This window comes from Passer domesticus, chromosome 20, assembly GCF_036417665.1.
Source record: "Passer domesticus isolate bPasDom1 chromosome 20, bPasDom1.hap1, whole genome shotgun sequence".
In the NCBI taxonomy this organism is placed as follows: domain Eukaryota; kingdom Metazoa; phylum Chordata; class Aves; order Passeriformes; family Passeridae; genus Passer; species Passer domesticus.
The window spans coordinates 4,846,837-4,868,595 of record NC_087493.1 but is presented as its reverse complement, the minus strand read 5'-3'; the positions used below and the strand labels follow the sequence as shown (position 1 = coordinate 4,868,595).

The 21,759-nt window shown below is 41.3% G+C and overlaps 1 protein-coding gene and 1 long non-coding RNA gene across 11 annotated transcripts in view; one reads left to right on the top strand and one right to left on the bottom strand.

Annotated features, from left to right (window-relative positions):
- Positions 1-17,086, bottom strand: part of PECAM1 (platelet and endothelial cell adhesion molecule 1) — a 31,523-nt gene extending 14,437 nt beyond the window's left edge. For 7 of the 10 annotated variants that reach the window (XM_064395429.1, XM_064395431.1, XM_064395432.1 and 4 more), the window contains exons 1-13: positions 16,753-17,085; positions 16,574-16,606; positions 15,166-15,459; positions 14,174-14,473; positions 13,799-14,068; positions 13,187-13,447; positions 11,974-12,255; positions 9,828-10,109; positions 9,270-9,377; positions 8,381-8,408; positions 4,847-4,917; positions 4,129-4,185; positions 2,864-2,932 (exon numbers count right to left, since the gene is read on the bottom strand). In XM_064395429.1, the coding sequence (XP_064251499.1) occupies positions 2,864-2,932; positions 4,129-4,185; positions 4,847-4,917; positions 8,381-8,408; positions 9,270-9,377; positions 9,828-10,109; positions 11,974-12,255; positions 13,187-13,447; positions 13,799-14,068; positions 14,174-14,473; positions 15,166-15,459; positions 16,574-16,606; positions 16,753-16,786 (2,089 nt within the window). In that variant the 5' untranslated portion in view covers positions 16,787-17,085. Of the gene's footprint in view, positions 1-1,499; positions 2,321-2,863; positions 2,933-4,128; positions 4,186-4,846; positions 4,918-8,380; positions 8,409-9,269; positions 9,378-9,827; positions 10,110-11,973; positions 12,256-13,186; positions 13,448-13,798; positions 14,069-14,173; positions 14,474-15,165; positions 15,460-16,573; positions 16,607-16,752 lie in introns of those variants that run through there. The other 3 variants (XM_064395433.1, XM_064395428.1, XM_064395430.1) reach the window with 3 other exon arrangements.
- On the top strand, positions 7,018-14,356 carry LOC135284109 (uncharacterized). The gene is made up of 2 exons (XR_010349614.1): positions 7,018-7,879; positions 9,289-14,356. It is a non-coding gene; the product is annotated as an uncharacterized LOC135284109 (long non-coding RNA).
- Positions 17,087-21,759: the final 4,673 nt, after the last annotated feature.

Below are 21,759 nucleotides of genomic sequence, written 5' to 3'. Positions count from 1 at the left end.
GTGCAAAGACTCCGTTTGAGGCATTTCCTCAGTTTGCTTTTTTTATTTTTTATCATACCCATTTCATTATATTGTGGTATAATGCCACTGCCCATGTTATTTCCTTTGTCAACGTTCCAAAAGTCGTCCTAGCACTGAAAAAATGTGCCAGGAGAAATTACTTGGATGGTTTGACATTTTGTTCCCACTAATTTTATAATGTTGCCACCCTGCAGATAACTAACCAGATATAAAAGTAAAATAAGGAGAATATTTTTCCTCAGCCATGCTTAGCAGTTTCTGCCTTGTCACTTCAGGGATATTTCCTGATCTGACTTTAGCCCCTGACTTTGGTTTTTCTCAAATTGCCAATAAAGGGTCTAAATCACCTTGCCATCTTTTTTCTCAACTAAGCTTTAGAGAAGACAACCACTATATTTTTGTTAAGCATACAAACTTAGTAAGTATTGAATTTAATAATTCCAGATAAAAGCATTCCAGAAATTATCAGATAGCTGAGACATTATTTGAAGAAGAGGGTAAACCAGTGTTTTCAAATGTAAGTAATTCTTTACTGATAAAGACAAGGTGTTCATTCTTCTACAATAATTTCAACTTTGTTTGAAGTGACATTCAATCAATCCCAATTCCCAGAAGGGACAAAAAGGCAACTGTTACATCTTAGATACTGCAGCATTTATTGCAGTGGCCTTTCACAGTGCACAAAATATGACTCTCCTGCTCCTGAAAACATTAGTATTGACATTGACAACAGTGCAGGAGGGACAAATGATTGGAAAGATAAATTAAATTGAGGTTAGGCCAGAGAGATCAAAGAAATCTGCAGTTCCTCAAAAGGCAGAAAGAATCAGACTGTGTGTAGCTGCTGGATGAACAATGTGTGCCCAGAGAAAAGGTAAATGTGATTTGCTTTGTCTTCCTTCAGAAAACAGGAGGAATCAGAAGAGGTGTAAAAGGGATTTGGAGCAAGGTGATAATCTGAAAGTTCTGTTCCCTAGGAAGGGCTGGTCGTACCCACACACAGACATGAAGGAATATTATGACTGGGAACAGAACCTTACAACAACACCAACGTAACAGAAGAATCAGCAGCAGCTCTGTGGCCAAATTCTCTCTGTGGGTGTACATGATTATTACAAGGGAATATTAAGAAACTTGGCTTTGCTTCTCTTTTCCCAAGAATAAACCTCATCCTGTTTTCATTGTGATAGGCAGTGCAGAGCTCCAGAGATAACTTGGTTTCACACAACACCTTCTATTTAAGCAGCACCCTCAGGATGCTCTCAGAGAGGAACACATTAAATACTTTCAGTGCAGTTTCCATTTCCATAACTAAAGCACTCCACTGTGTCCTGGGGCAGCAAAGGAAATCGATCAGGGAACTGTTCATATCTCTGTACACTCAACACAGTTCAGTCCTACAGAGTCTATCAGTGTTCTGTGTGCCATGCATAGCTCTGTAGCATGAGGCAGCACTCAATTAAAATAATCTGGTCTCATTTACAAACCATAGTAAACATTATTCTGTGGTTTAATGGGGTTCTATCTACAGAGCACAGATATTATCTTATTACTTAGTCTGATTTACAGGAATAGTGTTATATATCAAGAATGGATGAAAATGTTGTCTTTATAGATGTTGATCTTGAATTTAATGGGGCTTTTAATTTAAATAATGCACTGTCATATCTTACTGTTCTGCACCATTGTGGAATGGTGTGCACACCACCATTGTGGAATTGTAGTGCACACTGAGAAGCAGTTGGAACAATTATTAGCCCTATTCTGAAGAAGAGTACAACTCTGGTCCTTCAGTGCAGAATTCAGCAGAGGTGGGTAAATAGCCTGCTTCCAGCACAGGGAAGGCTCTGTGATGGATGATACCAGGAAGTGAAAACAAAAAGGACAGGAGGGCTCGGCGGCCAGGCCTGAAGAGTGAGCACTCTGGCCCAGACATCTGTGCTACAGCTAAACAATCACGTCTTTGGGCTCTGATATAAGTGACTAGTCCTTCCTAGCAGGAAGAAGGAAATTTATCCATTTCTTCCTCAGTCTGCTTCTCATTCAGCTGAAGCAAAGAAGGAAGAGCAGAGCATAAACTTCTCTTGCAGAGAAGTTTATTCACTTCAACGTACTTGGAGATTTTGCAAATTTCTGAAAGGTTTAGCAGGTTTCAACACAAGGCCATAATGGCATTGGAGTTCTCCAGATGACAAAGAATGATTGAAGTGGGCATTTGGGTGGTGAATAAATTTCCATGGCTATTTCTCCTTCAAGGCTGCAGGCATGTATCTCAGCCCCACGTTCTGAGGTTTGGTTACTGCAGGGAGGAGGACAAAATTATCCGGGCATCAATATCCTCATTTCTCTGTTGAAGGTGCTACAAAATTCAGGATGGTCTCCAGGCCTCTCCAGACTAAGAGACTAAATCAACACTGGTCTCCCTTCTCTACCACAAGTGAATGACAGCTTTGACCCTTCAACCAGTTCCTTAAAAAGGAGGAAATTCCACTGGTTTCTGTTCTCTCCATTATCTTACCCTGTGGCAACCTCAAGTGGCCCTCAGTGAATTTGGTCTCTTTAACATGGGTATTTCACTGCAGACTGCCTTCTGCTTAGGGCCACAGCTCCAGCTGGGAGCCTTGCTCCACACAGACCTCCTGTAAGTGGGAATGATCCCAGGGGAAGGACTGCAGGAACAGCAGCACCAGCCAGGTTTAGAAGCACTCCTGGCAGGAGACTGTGAGCACACAAAGCACAGCCCTGGCATCCCCAGGTGCCAATACCAGGCCAGTGCCAGGGAGCAGCAACATCCCCAGAGCTGCTCCCAAAAATAACCCATAGAGGCTGGAGAGTTTATTACCTCTGTGAGGATCAAGCGTGGAGACTTCAACTTCAGTGTAATCCACCTCAGCACTCTCAAGGTCAGGTCCTGCCCCAAAAAACATCAAGAAAATGTTTCTTTGTAGGACTGCATGCTTGTTATGAGCGGTGTGCCTGATCCTGCTGCCACTGAAATGAGTGGACGAGTCCCAGCTGACTGTGTGTGATGGGACCAGGCCCTGCTGATGGCAGGAATTACTCTGCTGAGTTGTAAGGCCAGCCCATTCCCGAGGATCATCCCACTCCAAAGGGCAGGAGACCGACTAAAGGCAGATTTCTGAAACTGTGGGACATGCAAATTGTGCCTAAAACTGTTACTTGCAATGTAACACTTCCAAAAGTGGCACAACACAAAATGAGTAGGGAATTACCAGAGCTCCTCCCATATTCCTGCTCCAGCTGCTCTTCCCTTTCCCTGCCATTACTTTCTGGTTTTTTGTGGCTGCTATGGCAGGACACTTCCCATTCTGCACTTTCCTCACATTCAAGCCATCTTTATGTCTTTCATGACCTCCCATTCTCCAAATTTCTGCTTTGCCAATTAGCCCATTTCAGCACTTTTCTCCTAAGCTGCCTCTAAGCCTCACATAAAACATTTGGAATGGAACCACTTTCCTCCTCAAAACGCTTCTCTGCCACAACACCCACAGCAAGCCTGGCAATGATCAGACATCTGACTTAGCAGGGCCACTGGCTGACAGGAACTGGCTACCTGGCTGCAGCAGACACAAGAAACAGCTGCTGCTCTCTACTCTATTTTTAGAGTGGGGTGAGGACAGTTTTCTACCACATTTCTGTAAGAGCTGGAAGGAACCACAACAGTAATTCAGACTGAAATCCTGCAGAACAGATTTGGCAGATTATTTTATTCAGATTTCATAGCAGGTTATTTTTAGATTAAATTCTTAAATATTTCAAGATCCAGAGAAGTGAAGAAATGACAGAGAGGTAAAAGAAGGAGAAATCTGTACAAAATCTTGGTTTTTTTTTTAAACAAATGGGAATATTTGTTATATAGAACTTAATATTTTGAGTATAAGTTGTATTTTTATACCACCCAACATTAGATGGCCTGGGATCCAGCACAGCTAATTACAATCCATAAGGCAATAGATAAAAGGGTCCTATTGGTGTCATTTTGGCCATGGGAGAAAAGGGATGGCCCTATCATTACTGCCATTAGAAAACATCAAGACTTTCAATTATAATATAATTTTAAAATCTATTGTTTGACTATGGAATTACCTTTACTGTCATCTGTTGATTTCATGTGGTTTTCATTATCTTCAATGTAACCTGATCCTAAAATATGAAAGCCAAAGATGAGCTGACACAGTGTTTATTGTAACCAATGAAATAAATGAATTACACAGCTGCAATTCCTACTGTCATTATCTATATTTCTATATAACACATTCTACTTTTAGACTCCCACCTAGACATTCAGGTGGGAAGAATGTGGCTTTTTAAATTATCAGCTAACAAACACCCAAGGGGCAACTTTGTCTATGTCAGGTGCTCTAAACATCAGGCCCACCTGTCATTGCAAAGTGCACTGAAGTCCTGCAATGAAAGGTGCCCAGGCAAGTTAACATCTCTATACTGTGGCCACATCACAGGGCAATGTGCCACAGCTCAAATTTCCTCTCTGAAATAATTTTCTTGCAGCTGTGTCAAAAGCAGAAAGTAATTTTCTTTTACCATGATATCTCCATCTGTGATATTGTCAATTGATTGCCTGGGAGAAGTGTCTGAGCAGATTTATAAACCAATCTGTGTAAGACGTGCTCATAAAAACTGTACAAAGACAAAATGACAGAAGATACCTTGGACAATGTTATTGGTATCCCTCTGTATTCCCAAAACATTGGGCCCCATCCAAACAATAACTATGAAGTCCAGAACTTTAATTAGATGTTTAATTAAACCAATTTACTAACAGTCTTATAGCAAAATAACCTACCTGAATAGTAGTTTCCATCACTGGGTGGTCTTGTTAGTTTTTCACTTGTCAAGTTTGGAGCCAAGGCAGAACTGAAAAACAAATCAATAAAATTTGATGTAATTATCCAAAACCAGTCAATAAAACCAACAACATGATTCTGTGCAAAGATCAGTCACTGTCTATGCTGACTACCACATATTCTTAACCACTGAAACTAATGAAAATTTTGCCTTTGCTTTAGGAGAAACACAAGGAAACTTTAAGGTCAAAAATGTTCCCTATTGCATTATTCTTCTTCAAGACCTCTGTATTTTCAATTTTATTCCATATTTAAATGCACTCATATACAGACCTGATATTCTTGTATTTCACTTAACTGGCCTTTTCTTTTTCTATTTTTAGAGTATTTCCTCATCCTGTTGTTGTGTTAGCAGGTGGAACATGAAGCACAACCATCTATTGTCTGCAGATGTGCACTGTATTAACACGCTGTATTAATGTGGAGCAAGGCATACAGCCCTTTACACACAGAAATATTGCACCACTATCATAAAGCAGGTGTCGTGGTTTAACCCCAGATGCAGTTAAACATCACACAGCCACTCACTCACTCCCCTGCCATGGAGGGATGGGGAGGAGGACTGGGAAAAGATAAACCCCATGGATTCAAATAAGAACAGTTTAATAATTCAAATGAAGTTAATAATAATAATAGCAATGAAAACGAGAGAGAGAGAGTGAGAGAGAGAAGCCCCAAGGAAAAGAAGGGATGCCCAGAGCAGCAGCTCCACAGCCCCAGGCTCGGCGCGGTTTTGCCGCGGGGCTGTGCTCTGACAGCGACCAGCACCTCCTCTATTCAACCTTCAGTAACCCTGCAAGAAGGGTCTTCCAAGAGGTGGGACCAGGCAGCTGCTTCATTTCCTCCATCTCCAAGGCTGCTGCACTGTAAGCCCACCAGGATTCTTCTGGGTCCTTGCAGTACCCACTCCTGAGATTGTCTCTGCCCTTGGAACCCCTGGGCCAGTCCCAGTGGGGGCTTCTGATTCCCAGTCAGGCTGATTTCAGCCTCCAGCAGTCAGCTCTTGGAATCTGCTCCAGAAACATAAGTGGGTTCTGGCCCTCCACAGCCTGATTACATCAGGGTGCACTGTGCACCCGTGTGTGCTACAGCCTTATACTCCTGGGGGGCTGACGTTATGGGGCACGTGATCCACACAGTCCCGTAAACAAGGCTGTCCCTCTCTTCCACAAGGCTGGGGGCAGGGCCCCTCTAGTCTTGGTCATAGGTTTATGCAACTTGCTTCTTGTGAAAATGGAGCAGAATTCCTTTCCAGAGGATCAGGAATAAGATCAGCCCTTCCACTCTCTCTGAGGAACTGCCCACTGCAGACCACAGCGGCAGCTTTCCTGGAAGAAACCCCTCTTGTGATTGTTCTTCCTTGCAATTCATGTAGGGCTGAAGTGGAATTTCTATCCCACTTCCTCATGTTGTCTCTGTAGACCTGCAGAAAAAGCCAGGGTCTCCCCTGGTGTGTCCCCTCAATATCCTCCCTTGACCAAAGGACACTTTCTGTTACCAGCTGAGATTCTGGACTGTGAATGTGGGGAGTAGAATCTAGATCCTCTTTCAGCTGCTCAACTGGCTTCTCCACAGCAGGGACAAGGGAGGAAGAGATTTTTCTGTGTACTGCTAGAGTTGGGAAGCCACTGTCTCCACCACTGGTGCCTCTTTGTGTCTCCAGACAACACTGCCAGTGAGTTGGTGCACGATGATGGTGCACTCTGGTGTACACGTTCCTGATACATGCTGTGTGCACATTACGCTTCATCTGGATCTGTGAGTGACCATGTGTTGTTTGGGCTGTAATAAATTATCTATCTCTAAGCATGGCTAGTTCTCTGCTGTACTGAGTACCTCTCTCTGTTATGGTCCACTTGTCTGGGTGAAAGAGAACATCTTCTTTGAAGAAATACCTTTTCTTGACAAGAGCTGCCTCCAGAAGCTGAGGACTTGTGTTACTTTTCCAATCACTTTATCAATTCACCCTTCCCTAGAAAATTATCTCAGCTGCTTGGCTTCCCTACCCCCTAATTCCACACCACCAGCCCCATTATCCCAGCATCTGAGCATCCAGGTGATAACGTGCTCACCTGGATGATGGCTGAAATCCTTTTGCATATCCCACAGCTCACTCAGGGGCAGGGTGAGGTGCCTCTTGTTCTGCCTCTTCCTCCTGTTCTTGTTATGACCCTGCTTTGTCCTTCTTTACTAAACAAGCCATCTTTCCTGGGCATTCCTTTTCCTTTTTTGAGGGGCAACTGCTACAGACAGGGGGTGGTCCTCTGGTTCAGCTGCATCACCCACCCCTGGGGTGAGTAGTGACAGTGTCTGTGATTACTGGAGTTTGAGTGCCCACTGTGCCTGTCGTGGGGGTTGGAGTAACTACAAATAATTTTTTGACCCTAAACAAGAGCTGAACCACGTTCAGCCACTGCTGGTTCCTACCAATAGAACCATGCTGGTTCCAACATCCCAAGTGTATTCAAAATTCTCCTAATTCTCAAATGCTCTGGTAATTAGGCTGGAGAAGAAAGGGAGGCTGTGGGAAGATGTCTGTCCTGCATAGGCCGGTTTCCCGAGGAATCGGGTAAAAGATGCAATTGTGAATAGTTCCCAACAGGTGTCTCCCCACGCACAGGTGATGGCAGCGCTGAGACACGCCCAGGTGAATTAAAACAATTAAACCCCTCAGCCCTGCCCCGAAGGCAACGAACACAACAGGGTGCAGTAGTGCAAGCCAGGTGTTGGAGATCACAGCTCTGAGAGCAAACTAATCAACACGGTGTGGCCAGTGGCTGTCAAACCACAAGGAATGCTTGTAACAAACTTGTTTCAACATGCCCTGGTCAGATCTGTGGTTAATTTCGAGTCCCACGCTGGGTGCTGAAAAGGGCTGCTGTTGTTTAGCCCAGTTGGTAACCAAGCGTCCTCCCTCACCCACCCCACTCCCAGGGACACAAGGAGAAGGACTGGAAAAAGGAAAAACCTAGGTAAGAACAGTTGAGATAAGAACAGTTTAATGATTGAAATAAAGTAAAATATAATAATAATAATAGTAATAATAATAATAGTAATAATAATAATAGAAGGAGAGAGAGAGAGAGGAGTAAAACTCAGGAAAAACAAGTGATGCTCAATACAATTGCTCAGCACCTGCTGACTGATGCCCAGCCCAGCCCTGAGCACTGACAAGTGCCTCCCAGACAAATCCCCCCCAGTTTCTCTATTGGGAATGACACTCTATGGTGTGGAAGATCCCTTTGGTTTGGGTCAACTGTCCAGGCCACGATCCTGCCTGGCTTCTTGTGCCCCTGCTCCCTGGCAGAGCATGGGAAACTGAACAGTCCTTGACTTAGTGTAAGCACTACTTAACTAAACAGCAGTGTTATCAACACTATTCTCACACTAAATGCAAAACACAGCACTGTACCAGCTACTGAGAAGAAAATTAACTCTATCCCAGCCGAAACCCAGACAGGAAGGCATCTTACCCAGACATCTCCATGGATGGTCCTTTAGCTTGACAGAGAAAAACAAAACTTCTATTAATAGGTTGTACAAGTAAAGAATTTAAAAGTAAAAATTAAAAACAAAAATATAGTGATTGTCTGCTCCTGTCAGAGTAGTTTCTCCTGGCTATCACAAAATTAATTACCTCATGTCTAATATCCTGTTTATCTCCTAGGTCCCTTAAATCTCTCTTTCACAGAGAACCCTAGATCCCAAACCCCAGATTTTAACCTAGATAATTTAAGCAATCTGGGACATCCAAATGCTCCAGATTTTCCCAAATAATTTGCTATGTACAGGATATCACAGGATAAATCAGATATATTTATTTTCTGAAATAACTAGACCTAAAAAATACCTTAATGATAAAAGACAAATCCCTAAATGAAATTGTATTACAGAGTGGAAGAAAAAAACCTAATCCCATAAACTAATAATCTAAGTTTGCTTCATGAGGACTAGAGAAGTAGCTCAAATACACCTGAGTTTGGACCCCAAATCAAATTGTTATAGCTCCATAAGGGATCAGAAACCTCAGGCCCTGTCTGCCTCTACATTGCCTGAGGCTGAATTTCAGACCTAGGGCTGCATGGGAGCAGTGTAATTCTGGCCTGTATTTTATAACCTTTGCTTCCCTAGGGCCTGCCCAGCACTATTAGTTACACGTTTTGCCCAACATGCTGCTTGGAAAGCTTCAGCACATTTTTTCAGCAGCCTAATTTAAGTCACCTAGCATTTCTAAGTAGATTCTTTTAACTGCATTTAGCCATCTTTGAAGCCTCACCCCCACAAGCCTTTGCAGCTGAGACAAATGCAAGTTTTACTGTAACACACGTGTCCCCACACAAAGAGAAGGGAACAATTCTTTACCCTTTTTCTTCTTACGCAGAAACCACCATAAAGCGACTGCCACTGCTCCTGCCATGGCTGTCAGGACAAATGCAGCAATGACTCCTTTCTGCCAAGCTGCTAAGATGACTGCAAATAAGAAAAACAGGTTTAAGAGAGTAGTTACAGTGACAGGTCAGCACTACCAAATTCTGTAGTTCCTGACCTTTCATTTTACTACACATCAACCTTCTTACACACTGGGGAAGATCTTGGAAGAGACTTGTGTGCCAAGTTTTCTAGTGAGCCTCTCCTTTGTGACCAAAAGCTCAAGCGTGTGATCAACAGCTTGGTTTTAGCTTGCATCTTGCTCCTTTGGCTTTTGGGCATCCCCTTGATTTTTCTATAATTAATATTTCTAAGCTGGACAACCTCAGTTTATAGAGACATCTCTCTGACTTCTGACAGCAGTGGAACAAAAACCACCAGTAAGGTGGCATTCACCACTCCAGTAAGGGAGTTATACAGAGGAACATCTCAAATCAGATGGCCTGACCTGTAAAGGTGACAGAATTGGCAGCTTATCATTAAGGAGCTCACCACTGATGGTTATTGGACGGCTCCTCACGTCCACGCTGGCTCGGTTTGAAGCCATGCAATAATAGGTCCCTGTGTCCTTCCTCTTCATTGTTTTCTTGTGCCATATGGTTCTGTCTGAATATTCCCTTACTTCGTGTAGAAGAACTTCATGATCAGTTTTTTTAAAAAACTTGAAGTCAATTGGCCAAGATCCTTCCTTCACAGAGCAGAGGAAAGCAGCATCACTGCCAACTTCTACTTCTCCATACGGAACGCTGCCCAAACTGGCATCCCTGATTGGTACTACAGAGGAAGGCACAAAGAAAGCAAATATTAGCACTATTAGAAATAACTTTGATGACAAAATATTGTATTGTAGAAATGCTTGCTTTAATGCTTAGTTAAACAGAGACTGAATGCACAGTATTAATCTTTCTGAACAGTCTCTGCCAGACAGCATCCTCTAGTAAATATTTTTATAGACCCAGAAATAGAGAGGGCATGACAAAGAAACAAAGCAGACACAGGAAAAAATTATATCCATTCCAGAGAGGTCAGTCAGTCTCTTTCCTCAAAACCTTCAGATGCCCCTCTGGCCCCAGCCTACAAATGATTTAATTTCCAGAAATAATACACTCAGCAGTTCCATTGTTTAAATAATTATGGTGCAATTTATGTAGTTCTGCTTTCATAGTTATGTAGAGTTATGCTGGTTTATGCTAATTCTGTGATAAGTGTGTTCTTGTAACTTTTAATATACAATTGAGGGAGTCAGGAGATAATGGATCAAGTTCTCCAAAGGCATAAGCAAATCCCAAATTTCAATGGTTACAGAAGATAGCAAACACAAGGAGAGAAGTTAGTTTGCATTCAAAGAAGTTGTAAGAATATGCATAGCCAAACCATAGATTTTAAGTCTGCTGGTTTACAAATGAAGCACATGAGCATACACAGAACTGGCCTAGGAGCAGATGAGTTTCAGTCTTTGTTTCAAGGGGAGAAAATGGACACACATTGTGTGATGCAAGACATGTAGAATATCGGCAGCTTTGCAAAATGTTTGGGATATGAAGCAGGTTTTGCTAAAATTCCCAAAGAAAAATTCTCTGGAAATATTATAAATGTGTTTGGGGAAGAGCTGTAGATAACACAAGGCAGTTATAAAGAAGGAATCATTAAAGCAACACTGGTACAGAAGCAGAGGAAGGAAACCAGATTTGACATGAAAAGATGGTGGCCATGGAAGCTGTATTTGTGTTAGGAAGCAGATTTAGATATAAGACATGGGTTACTAAGACTGAGCCCCTGACAGAGAGAATTGCTCTGGAAAACATAAGTCCTTTTCCAGGTCTGGTACAGCCAGAAAGGACAGAATACAGAGAATTTGAAGTCACCACCTCACCAGTGATGGACTGTGGAAGACTGGCTAACAGGGCTCCAAATAATGACCTTCTCTTCAGAACTTCTAAACAGTGTCACAATACATCCCAAACCACAGCTCTGACAGCTGGGATACACCAATTCCAGCAAAGAAATATCCACTTGTTAATGGACTAAAATTATTATTTGTGCTTGTTTATTTGTACCTTGCTATTTCAAAATACCTTGACTTCAAATCTCCCTAGATACAATTCTTCAGAGTTTTATCATTTAGCTTCTCTCTACTGTTAGTAAATGGTGGAATTGATGAATTTCAGGTGAGTCCTAATGAGCTGTAGTCTGGGTGAATGCAAATACTGTATTTAAAAGCCCTGTTTGGGAGCTCAGCAAGTGGAGAGTGCAATAATCCAACTGACTCAGAAGAAATGCAAAAATTCTGGATTTATCTGTTCTAGTCATACACAACTCAGTGTCAAAACTCAGAAGGAAAACAGCCTATTAACCACAAGTTTATCTTATTGAGACCAACACCATTTGGGTTTAAACTAGGATGCAAAGCTGAAAACTCCTTGGTAGAGAGAAATTACCTCTTCTTTTTCAAAGATCAAGAATTGACTTTTGCTCTGGTCCTGGACTACAGTGCTGTGATAGGCAACTATTTTAACTCAAGTGAGCAAGAACTTGTAAACATTTCACATCCATTTTGCTTAGTCCACTGTTTGTTGCTACGGTTTCAAAACTCTAAATATTACATTAGACAAGAAGAAGAAGAATTAAACAGACTTACCTATCACTGTGACATTTAGAATATTGCTAGTTTTCACACCACTGGAGTGATTGTTTCTAGCATCACATTTGTACCCTCCATTGTCATTTAGTCCAATATCTTCATCCAAGAACGTAGCATATGTGTCATTAGTCACATTTTTCTTAATTTCATCCCCTTTGTAGAATGTGAAAGTTATTGGTGGTGTTCCCATCACTGAATGACAGATTAATTGTAGAGGCTTCCCTAATACCACCTCTGGTGAGCCGCTGACAACGGAAAGAGTTGGCTTGGAGACTGGAGCTAAAAGGTGAATTTAAAAAAAAATGTTGCAAATTACACTGCATAAAGCCAAAAGACACAATATTATTTTGTAGAAAACATAAATATACAATATTTAGCTAGTTTGCAGACACAGTCTATATTGGGAAGCTCTTATCAATAGAATGGAAATGGGGGAATTTGAATAAATCAATAGCATAGATAATAGAACATACTTGAATTTGAATAAAGCAGCATACAGGGACAATATGAAGCAAAACAAGGAAAGGATCAGTGACATAGCTGTAGATCATCCAAATTCCAAAAGCAGTTCTGACCCAAGGAACAAGTCTGCTCCATGTATGACCTGAGAGAGACTGCACAGCTCCTCCTCAGGGCCCTGCTCCAGCAGCACAGTGAACAATCCAGTTCATCCCCTGGCAGACTGGAGAGCCACTGTGCCTGTTCCAGGAGAGGGAAGGGCACTGGAGTACTCAGAGCTGCTGAGGGGGCTGTGCTTTTGGCAATGAACCCCTGGATTTTCTAGAGCAGAGCCAAGCAGATGACCTCTGGCTCTCCTGGCTTTCTGCCTGGAGGGGCAGGGGCAGGGATTCAAGGCAGACACTGAGAAAGCTTCAGATCAATGTGAAAGTTTTGCAGAACGTTCCTGGCCCTGCAAATGGCAGTGAATGAGAGTTTATCTGGTCCCTAGCAGAACCCAGGGACCAGCAGGAAGCCATTCCAACCCCTTCTCCGAGGGCCAGCCCTGGAAAGTATGACTTGATTATATCACAATACACCAAATCCTCTGCAGCTAAAGCACATCCCACAGAAATTCATGTTGTAAGAACTAACAGACACCCTGCTAGTTCATGGACTAGAGACTGATTCTGTAAACAGATGTCCTTATTTATAAGCTTCTGGTTTAGATCCTTCCCCCACCCTGGTGGTTCTAAGCTCTGTGTCAACTCACCATAAACGCTTATCCTTACAGGTTTGCTCTCCTTGACTATTCCTTTTACTTCAGCTTTGCAGGTGTAAGATCCAGTATCATTCACATTAACTTTAATTGCCAAGACTCTAGATTTTTTCAGCAGGATGTCTCCACTGGAACTTTTCCTTAGTATGGAGAAGTTGGCTCTCCGTAAACCATTAATGCTGCAGTTCAAAATTAAATCTTTATTTTCATCCAACTTAGTCATAGAAGCAGACAGTGTTGGCCTGGGGAATAATTCTGCAAGATAAAAAGAGAGCTGATCCATTCAAAATGAGCCTGGAAGAATATGACTACTTATCTCAAAGTATACAGAATGAAGGACATACTGATAGTTTATAATTTGGGAACAAAACAATTGTGTTATTTTCAGGGAAAACAGAAACTTAGCATTTGCTTGAAACCACTTTTCACAGATTGTTTGAGGATATTATTTTAGCTGGGAAGTATAGGTGGGCAAAAATCAGAAACTAAAATCTAATCAGCCTTTAACTTACAGAAAATTTACACTTGGATCTGGAGGTTACACTTGGATCCCGAGTTCTGCCAAATTTAAATATTAATACTTTGAGTAAAATCTAGAGGTTTTACCTGACACAAAGACATTCAGTTTGGTGATTTTAGACACTGCTCCTTGCTCCACCTTACACAGGTATTCACCACTGTCCTCTTGAGTAGCTAGTGTAGAGTATTTCAAAAGTTTCTTATCTCGTACACTGTTCAGTATTGTTCTGTTTTTCTGGAAGATGATTTCAATGCCACGCATTTGAGCTACCACGGTTGAGCATTCAAATTCTATGTGGTCTCCTTCTGTAATGTTATTGGAGGGCCTGGTGATCAGAGTGGGCTTTATAAATGGTTCTGCAAGAGAATACATATAAACAGATTGATATACTTATTAATATGTGACCCAATTTTTATCTCTAGCTAGCAAAGAAATGTAAAAAGAAAAGTTAAACAACTTACCCTTGACTGTAACAAGCGTTTTGTTGCTATGTTGGGAGCTTTCCCATCCAGATCTTACTTGTCTCTTGCCAAAGCAATCAAATTGTAAAATATCATCGCCTGCTTCAACGTAATATTCCATTTCAGAAAAATTTTGGTTTTGTTCAGGTATACGTTTTTCTATAGGCTCTGAATTTGTCTTTATCTTCCGGAAAAAGAACTCTAAAGGAGGTACTTCTTCTGGCAGCTCACAACGTAATTTCACAATTTCACCCTCTAAAACTTCTTTTTTATCAGCAGTCAGGATTGGCTTGGTCATTCCTTACAACAGAAAACAAGAAAAGACACAGAGCTTTGCATAATCCAGAAATAAACAGTACCTCTGATGACTGTGGGAATGATTTATACTGATTAACAGTTGCAAATAGTTTGCAAGAACCAAAAGATGATCATGTAACTACTCAGGGCTGACAAATTCTGTCCAAGATGCTTTTCCAAGGGGAAAATGTCACCTGCAGTCAAGAACACATCTAGAAAGTGTATGGATGGAGGTGGCCTCTGCTCTCATAAGAGATGAAAGAGCAAGACTGAGACAACGTTGTCTACAAAAGTGGCCCATGGCTGATGCTGGCTTTGGTGATGGCTCTCACACCCTGAGCATCCCTGTTATTTCCAGCATTTCCAGGAATCTGCCCACCCCTCACTGTGGTTATTGGGGTGGACACAACTTTCACAAATAATTCTTTCTCTACTCTAGGGAACAGAGGCTCAGGATAGTGGGGATGGTGGCACAGACTGTGTTCCTGACTAGCACTGATCTGTCCTGGAGCCCTGGGGCCCTGAGTTCATTTCTGTGCCTTAACATGGGGGATTAGTACCAAACTCTCAACAGGTACTGTGGTGTCAAGGATAAAACACACCTTGCAAGAGACCCTGTTTAAGCACTATTATTCCTTCCCTGCAAGGCTGTTCTCCCTCTGTGTCTGATGTGCCATGTCTGACAGCACACTCACCTGTTACCCAGACATGGATGGTCTCACTGGAACGCAGCTTGGCGCCCGCTCTCACCCTGCATTCATAGTCTCCTGTATCTGAAGATTTGGCCGCTGGTATTTCATACCGTGCTACTTCTTTGTCTGATATGGTCATAAACACAAGCTTCCCATCCTTGAGGAATGTGAAATTGTGCTTCAGCTGGAAATCACTGTTTTTGCTAATATCAGCGTGGCAGATGATTGACATCGGAGCTCCATTCTTCACTTTGCCAGGTGGTTCAACCTTGATTTCAACTCTGTTGAAAGTAAAAACTTGATAGAAAATATAAAAGAAAAAAATTATATTTATTTTAAATTAGTCCAATGTAACACAGTTATCTCAAGCTGCCACATTTAAATTACAAAAATAAATTTTTTAATTTACATTTAATTTGATAGAAATATTGTCATTTAAATTGATAAATGCTTTTAGAAATAAAGCTCATGGTAGTATTTATACAAATATGTATATGTTATAGAAATGTATGTGCATAGAAATATATTCTGGTTTTATAACCACAGCAAGTAAAAGAATTTGTAGCTTAAATGTTACAACTGTTAGGCTCCTGGTAAAATTGATATTTATATTCTCACATCTTGAGGAACAAGTATAGAGAAAGATGTATTAGTTCATTCACTTTCTCTTCCTTTAAAACTTACACTTCTGGGCTATGTCCATTTTTGTCAGGATTTGCATTAGAAATTTCTACTCAAATAGAAAAACTTTCCTGCATCTAAAGTCCCTTGTCCTGCACACTTCCCAGCTATTTATAATGTGTCCTTGCTAGAGAGAATCTGGGCCATAAAATCAGTGAAAAACTGTGAATTTCTTTACATGTGAGTAAACCACGTGACAGCAAGGAGCAAACATTTCTCCCAGGTGATGGAAAAAAGGAAGCATGCAGAATGTACGTGCTGGGAGCCAGCAGGACAATAAGATAAAAAGTAAACATGTTCCTTTCAGAACACGATTTCTGAACTCTGCTCAATCATGATCAATTCTTTTGCAAGAGCAGCAGACATTGCCCTTAACTTATATTCTATAATTTTATCCTTCCTTGTGGGCATGACAGGGATTTTTATATATCAAAACAAAATGCTAATTTTGTCTGCCACCTCTTTAGTGGCTCAGTAAAGCAAATTACTCTAGCAAAGATTTCACCTTTATTAAGGTATAAGCAGCACATCTCTGATTTAAACACTGTACCAAGAAACACCAAGTAAGCCCTTTTTTCATATAGCCAAATTTCATACTGAGCTATTGTACAGCAAATCCAAATAAACTCTGTTATAGATGCATACCAACTGAGGAATTAGTTAAATTAGTTATATTAAATTTCTATATTAAAAAACCCCAATAAAACAACAAAAATTTACCATTCCCTACCTTTACCTTTCTCCTGAGCGTAAAGTTCTGAACCTGGGGAAAAAAAAAAAAGAGAAGAAATGTTATTTTCAAAGCTTACAGATGGAGAGACAGTAATGCAAAACCATAAAAAGCCTCAACCAACCCCAGACAAACCAGAAATACATGTACCCACCCAGAGATTTAGTTATCAAACTTACACTGCAAGAAAATCACCAGAAGAGCAAGATACATCTCGTTCCTGAAGAGCAGACTCTTTAATTCCAAAATAAAACAATATTCATTATCAGAGGTGATGCCTCCAGGTACCAAAATCACGTTATGCTTTTTCCCCTTGTTGTTTTATGGAAACAGATAAAAATTTGCCATTAAAATTTGTACGTTTTCCCAGATCTTCAGCAGAAACTGGCTGGATCAAGTAATCGTTCCCATTACTGGAAACTGGAAATGGCAAACAATGAGAATGTATCTGCTGCTCCCAGGCAGATTACTGGTCAGGAAGTGACTGGACTTTTCCTGAGGGCGCTACCAAATGCATTTGCTTTGTTTAATTTCTTAAGGTGTATTAAAAAAACAAGAAGTTCCAATGACATTATCCTGCAGTTCCTGTCAATATGGGTATTTTTAAGTCACGATTAACCATTTAGGAACACAAATTACCTTTGCTACTTGACCTCAGCAGATACTTGAGCAAATACTTCCCTTCTTCCTAACTGAAGACTCTTTCAGAGAATAGATGTACATAATTACTCATTTTCCCCCTTTTACCTCCATTTCTAGGTCTTCCATTTTTGCTGTAGCAAAGAACTACCTGTGTAGTTTACACAATAAATTCAAATTATCTCAAAAAGCAGAGGTACTGTTGTGTGAGACTAGAATATTGACAGGTGGATCTCTCATACTACCATGATATATCAAAAACATGGATCTTATCAAAACCCAGATTTTATTTTATGCAGTTAGGACAGCACAAAGGACACACAATCACAAACCTTAAACCCCCTCAGGAAAGAATTGGATTGAGTTCCAATTCCCAGCAGAAATCTGCAGCAGCACTGGCACAGTTTGAAACAGAGAATGCTTCTCCATTGTCCGGGATATTCCTCCCCGTATATCAGCCTACTTTGAAGTCACACTTAAGCCATTCCCTCCAGCCCTGATACTGACTGAAACCTACAGGCTGGACAACATGAGTTGAAACCAAGCCCTGCAGAAAGTTTCTCAAGTTGTGACCTAGAACTCCCCAAGCTGTGATTTAGTATTGTTGAAAACTGAGTGCTCAGCTCTTAATCTCTTTGTTCTTTCCCCGGTGGACAGAGCCAATGCTTTCCTTTAATTCCAGCAACATTTTCCAGGCTTGTTAAAACACTGCATAAAACAATACAAAATACATCCACAGAAGTCCATAAATGAGGCAGACAGTTCTCATAAGCCTCACTGTTCATATGAAATCCCTTTCTTTCCTCCTGGGGTGAATGAAAGCTGTAGTTTTCCCCCCAAACCACTATTTTAAAGCTATAAGTCTACATCAATGATGGTATTACCCACACCAGCGTGGAATTTTACAAAAGGAAACAGAAGGAAAACACTCATCTATTTAACAATGCTGCAAGAACGAGGCCTCTCTGGCTGTTTTACAGAATGGCACAATAGTCACAGCAATTAAGACTGAGCTGGTAACTAGCCATAGTGTTTGTCCTGCTCAGTCCAGGCTGTTTGCAACAACCACCAACAAAAGACTGGTGGCCTGGCCAGCTGCCAACCATGGTCCCCAGAGACAGGTAAAGGAAAAGAGTAGGAGGACACGTGGCAGGTGGAGAACAAAGGTAAATCAACTTTTGCTATTGGTAACAAAAAAATAGGAAGGAAGGAGATTTTCCCCTTCCCCCTTTCCCCGTAGAAGAATTCAGCAGGACATAAAAAGCTCAGCAAAACCACATCAGCCTTTCCCACGGGGGGACAAATGTTCCTCTGAGCCCCAGCGGGGGAAGGAGGGTGAGGGTGGGCCAATATCCTTCAGCAGAGTTCAGGTCAGAGCCAGGTTCAAGTGGAAAGGCCAGCTTTAGGATGAAATAGCTCAGGATTGAGGTTTAATGGAGGCTCTTGCCAGATGTCACTCCCAAGTGAAGTCCATTTCACAAGATTCTACAGGCTGATTAAACTGTCATGTTCCTGACAAGCCTCAGCATGTCTTGGAGAGGAAAATCAAGCTGCTATTGACCGAAACCTAAGAATTAAATTCTATTGCAGGAATTTAGGCCAAAATGACAAGAAACTTGAGAGGAAAACATTTCAAACACACAAGAACACTTTGATACCATCTTCCGCACTTAAACTGGAAACCACATTGACCTAAAGGATGTAAACTTAAAGTACTTGTGCCAGTAACACAAATGCATATTTTCCTAACAGCCATTTTATTGTCATCTCTCAAGATACATATTTCTGATTTACCTAAGATCAAATTTAGTCTAATTCACATAATATAAAAAACTCTATTCAATCCCTACTACATCTGTGGGAAAAGCAGGACTGACCTCAGAAATGCAACACACCTTCTGAAGCAGCCAGAATAGCCATTATAATCTGACTGCATGCCCTTTGAAACTCATGGGAATCATCACATTTAATCTACTGCCAATGAATTGGACCCTTACACACTAAACCTCATCTGGGAATTCACAATCCCTGTTTCTACTGGCTGGATGCTCTGCTACTTGCTCACATGTGACATTTCCTAAGAGCCACCAGCTCTGGCAACTGAACAGAGCTTTGCTGAAATGAGAGGCAAAGCCTATTTCCCTAACTAAGGGAAAATGCTGAATAAGAATTTCAATTTTTTCCCTCTGCAAACAGAGTGTTTTCAGGCAGTCCCTTACGACAGGAAAGGCAGCTCGGAGTTCCCAGCACGCTGCAGCTGTTTGTGGCCAGTGCTCACAGCAGAGAGCAGCCGCAGCACCGAGCCCCAGCACGGACACCTCACACCTCACCCACCAGCTCAGCCAAACTTCTGGGGCCCCTAGCCTCAAATGCCCACTCCTGGTGGCACTTTCACTTCCTTCAGAAAAGATGAAGGCTTTGTGTGTGTCGCCTTCCAGTCCTAACTGGCTGGTTTATGGATTAAACATTTCTGGGCTCAGAAATCTTGTCACTGATCATGGAGGCTCCACATACTTTCATGTGTAGGTTCACTGATTTTAAATACAGTTGATTGCTATAGAGGACTATCTACAAATGTTCAGGATTTTTCTAAATTTTATTTAAAAAATTTTTAAAGTCAGAAATCGATGTCTATCTACACTGAAGTCAAGACAAGTTTTCCAGTAACTAAATCAAGAACAGCTCTGATTTCTAATCCCTCCATTCCTGACACATATATTGCTTTGATTTCTTACAGCTGTGACCTGTTTTGCTTACTTACCAATTCCTGTTTCAGTATACTCGCAGATAATAGAACTATAACAACAGTGCTGTTTTCCCAAGTCTAGACAAATCCCTGGTGAGCTGTGGATTAAACAAATTCTTTCTACATACATTTTCAGGGTATATTGTCTTCTCTAGAAAGTGGGACATTTGCATCAATTATTTTTGTTTTTAAAGCATCTCTTTATACCTCCCTAGCGAAGAATAAAAAATTAATTGTTCTCCATGGATTTGAATACTTACAAGAACATTAAAGAAATTAACATTGCCTTTTTTTGAGAAGTCTGGAAGTTTCACAAATCACAATTTACAGAAACTCTGGATTGCCCAGTTTGTCTGGGTATAAATTACATTTCACAATGGCACCATCTGCTGGGAGATGAGCAAGACATCTGGGTTTCCCTCACTGCCCTCTTTCTCAATTAAACATTGGATGACTGATATCCAACACCTCTTCCTAATGGCAACATAAATTAAACCTGGAAAAGTAACTAAAGGAACGAGAAGGCTGATAATGACAGAATGTCACTGAGGATTTCACCCTGGAGCTTCTACTTTTAATACAATGAGAGTGAATTATTATTTGTTTTTACACTTCCTCACAGGTACAGTGCAACACTGGAAAGAGCAGTAGAAATCTGTCTTGACTTGTATTTCACACAGCACACTTAGAAATTCCTTCAGACAAATAAGAGAAATTCCTTCTTTCAGAGATGTGAAATCAGTTGGTGATTACAATGTGATCGTGGTCTCTGGAACACCTCGAGCTCTCTCTGTGCCAGCAGTGTGTGACTGATTCAGCTCCTCAAGGACATTTTTAGCTGCTGTCCCACTACGGGATGAACAAGTTCCTCAGTTCAGAAACACACATCACACCCTGTCACTGTCACACAGTGCCCTTCACTGGCAATGGACCAGGATGTGCTTAACATCCAGCATTTCCAGAGGCAGCTGGAAAACAGCCTCAAGCTCTGCAGCAACATCCATCAGAGTGCCAGCAGTGACAGAGGAGAGGTCAGTAACTTCTGGCTGCAGAGGGAATTAATCCTGGAAATATTTTTCTTTCTCTTACCATTATTTTAATATTGTTTGATGGTTCCACAAGCATTATTCCACAACGGTTTCATCAGTAAAATTCAGTTGGTAGTGGCTCAATGAGCTGATCCAAGCTGACAGAAAATCTTTCAGCAGCCTGTGCAAACCAAGAGGCAGAATTGATTTGCTGCAGGTGCCCACACACAGCCAGCCATTGCTGCTCCTCATATAACTGATGGATAACTGCACAGAGGGGCAGGTACTCCTCAGATACACCCCAGAGGACACCAAGAGAGGCTTGGAAAAGGCAGAAAAATAGATATAGTCAGTCACAGGAATATGTGTTCTTTTTTAAACATTGTTTTCATTAAATATGTTAAGTATTGGGGAGGGGTGTGGGGAGGTTTAACTTTTATCAGAGGTTAGGAACCAGAAAAAAGTTAAAATTACACCTGTGAGTAAGCTGACTGGTTTAGCTAACAGAGCACTCTGTCCTGCACTCTTACAGCAATTCCTGAAAACATTTGTCTGGAATGCTTTTCATGCAGTGATGTTTGAATTTATCCCAAAAGAAATGCATTAGTGACCCCAGTTTTCAGTGTTTCATCATTTTTTTTCTTTCTTTTTCCATTGCTGGGAGATGATTTGGAGGACAGACATACCATTTTAAAATATTTCATCTTTGGGGGATTTGGGAGCAGCTAAGTTTATTAAATTGAGTACCCAAAAGTTCCTTTCACCTGCTGACA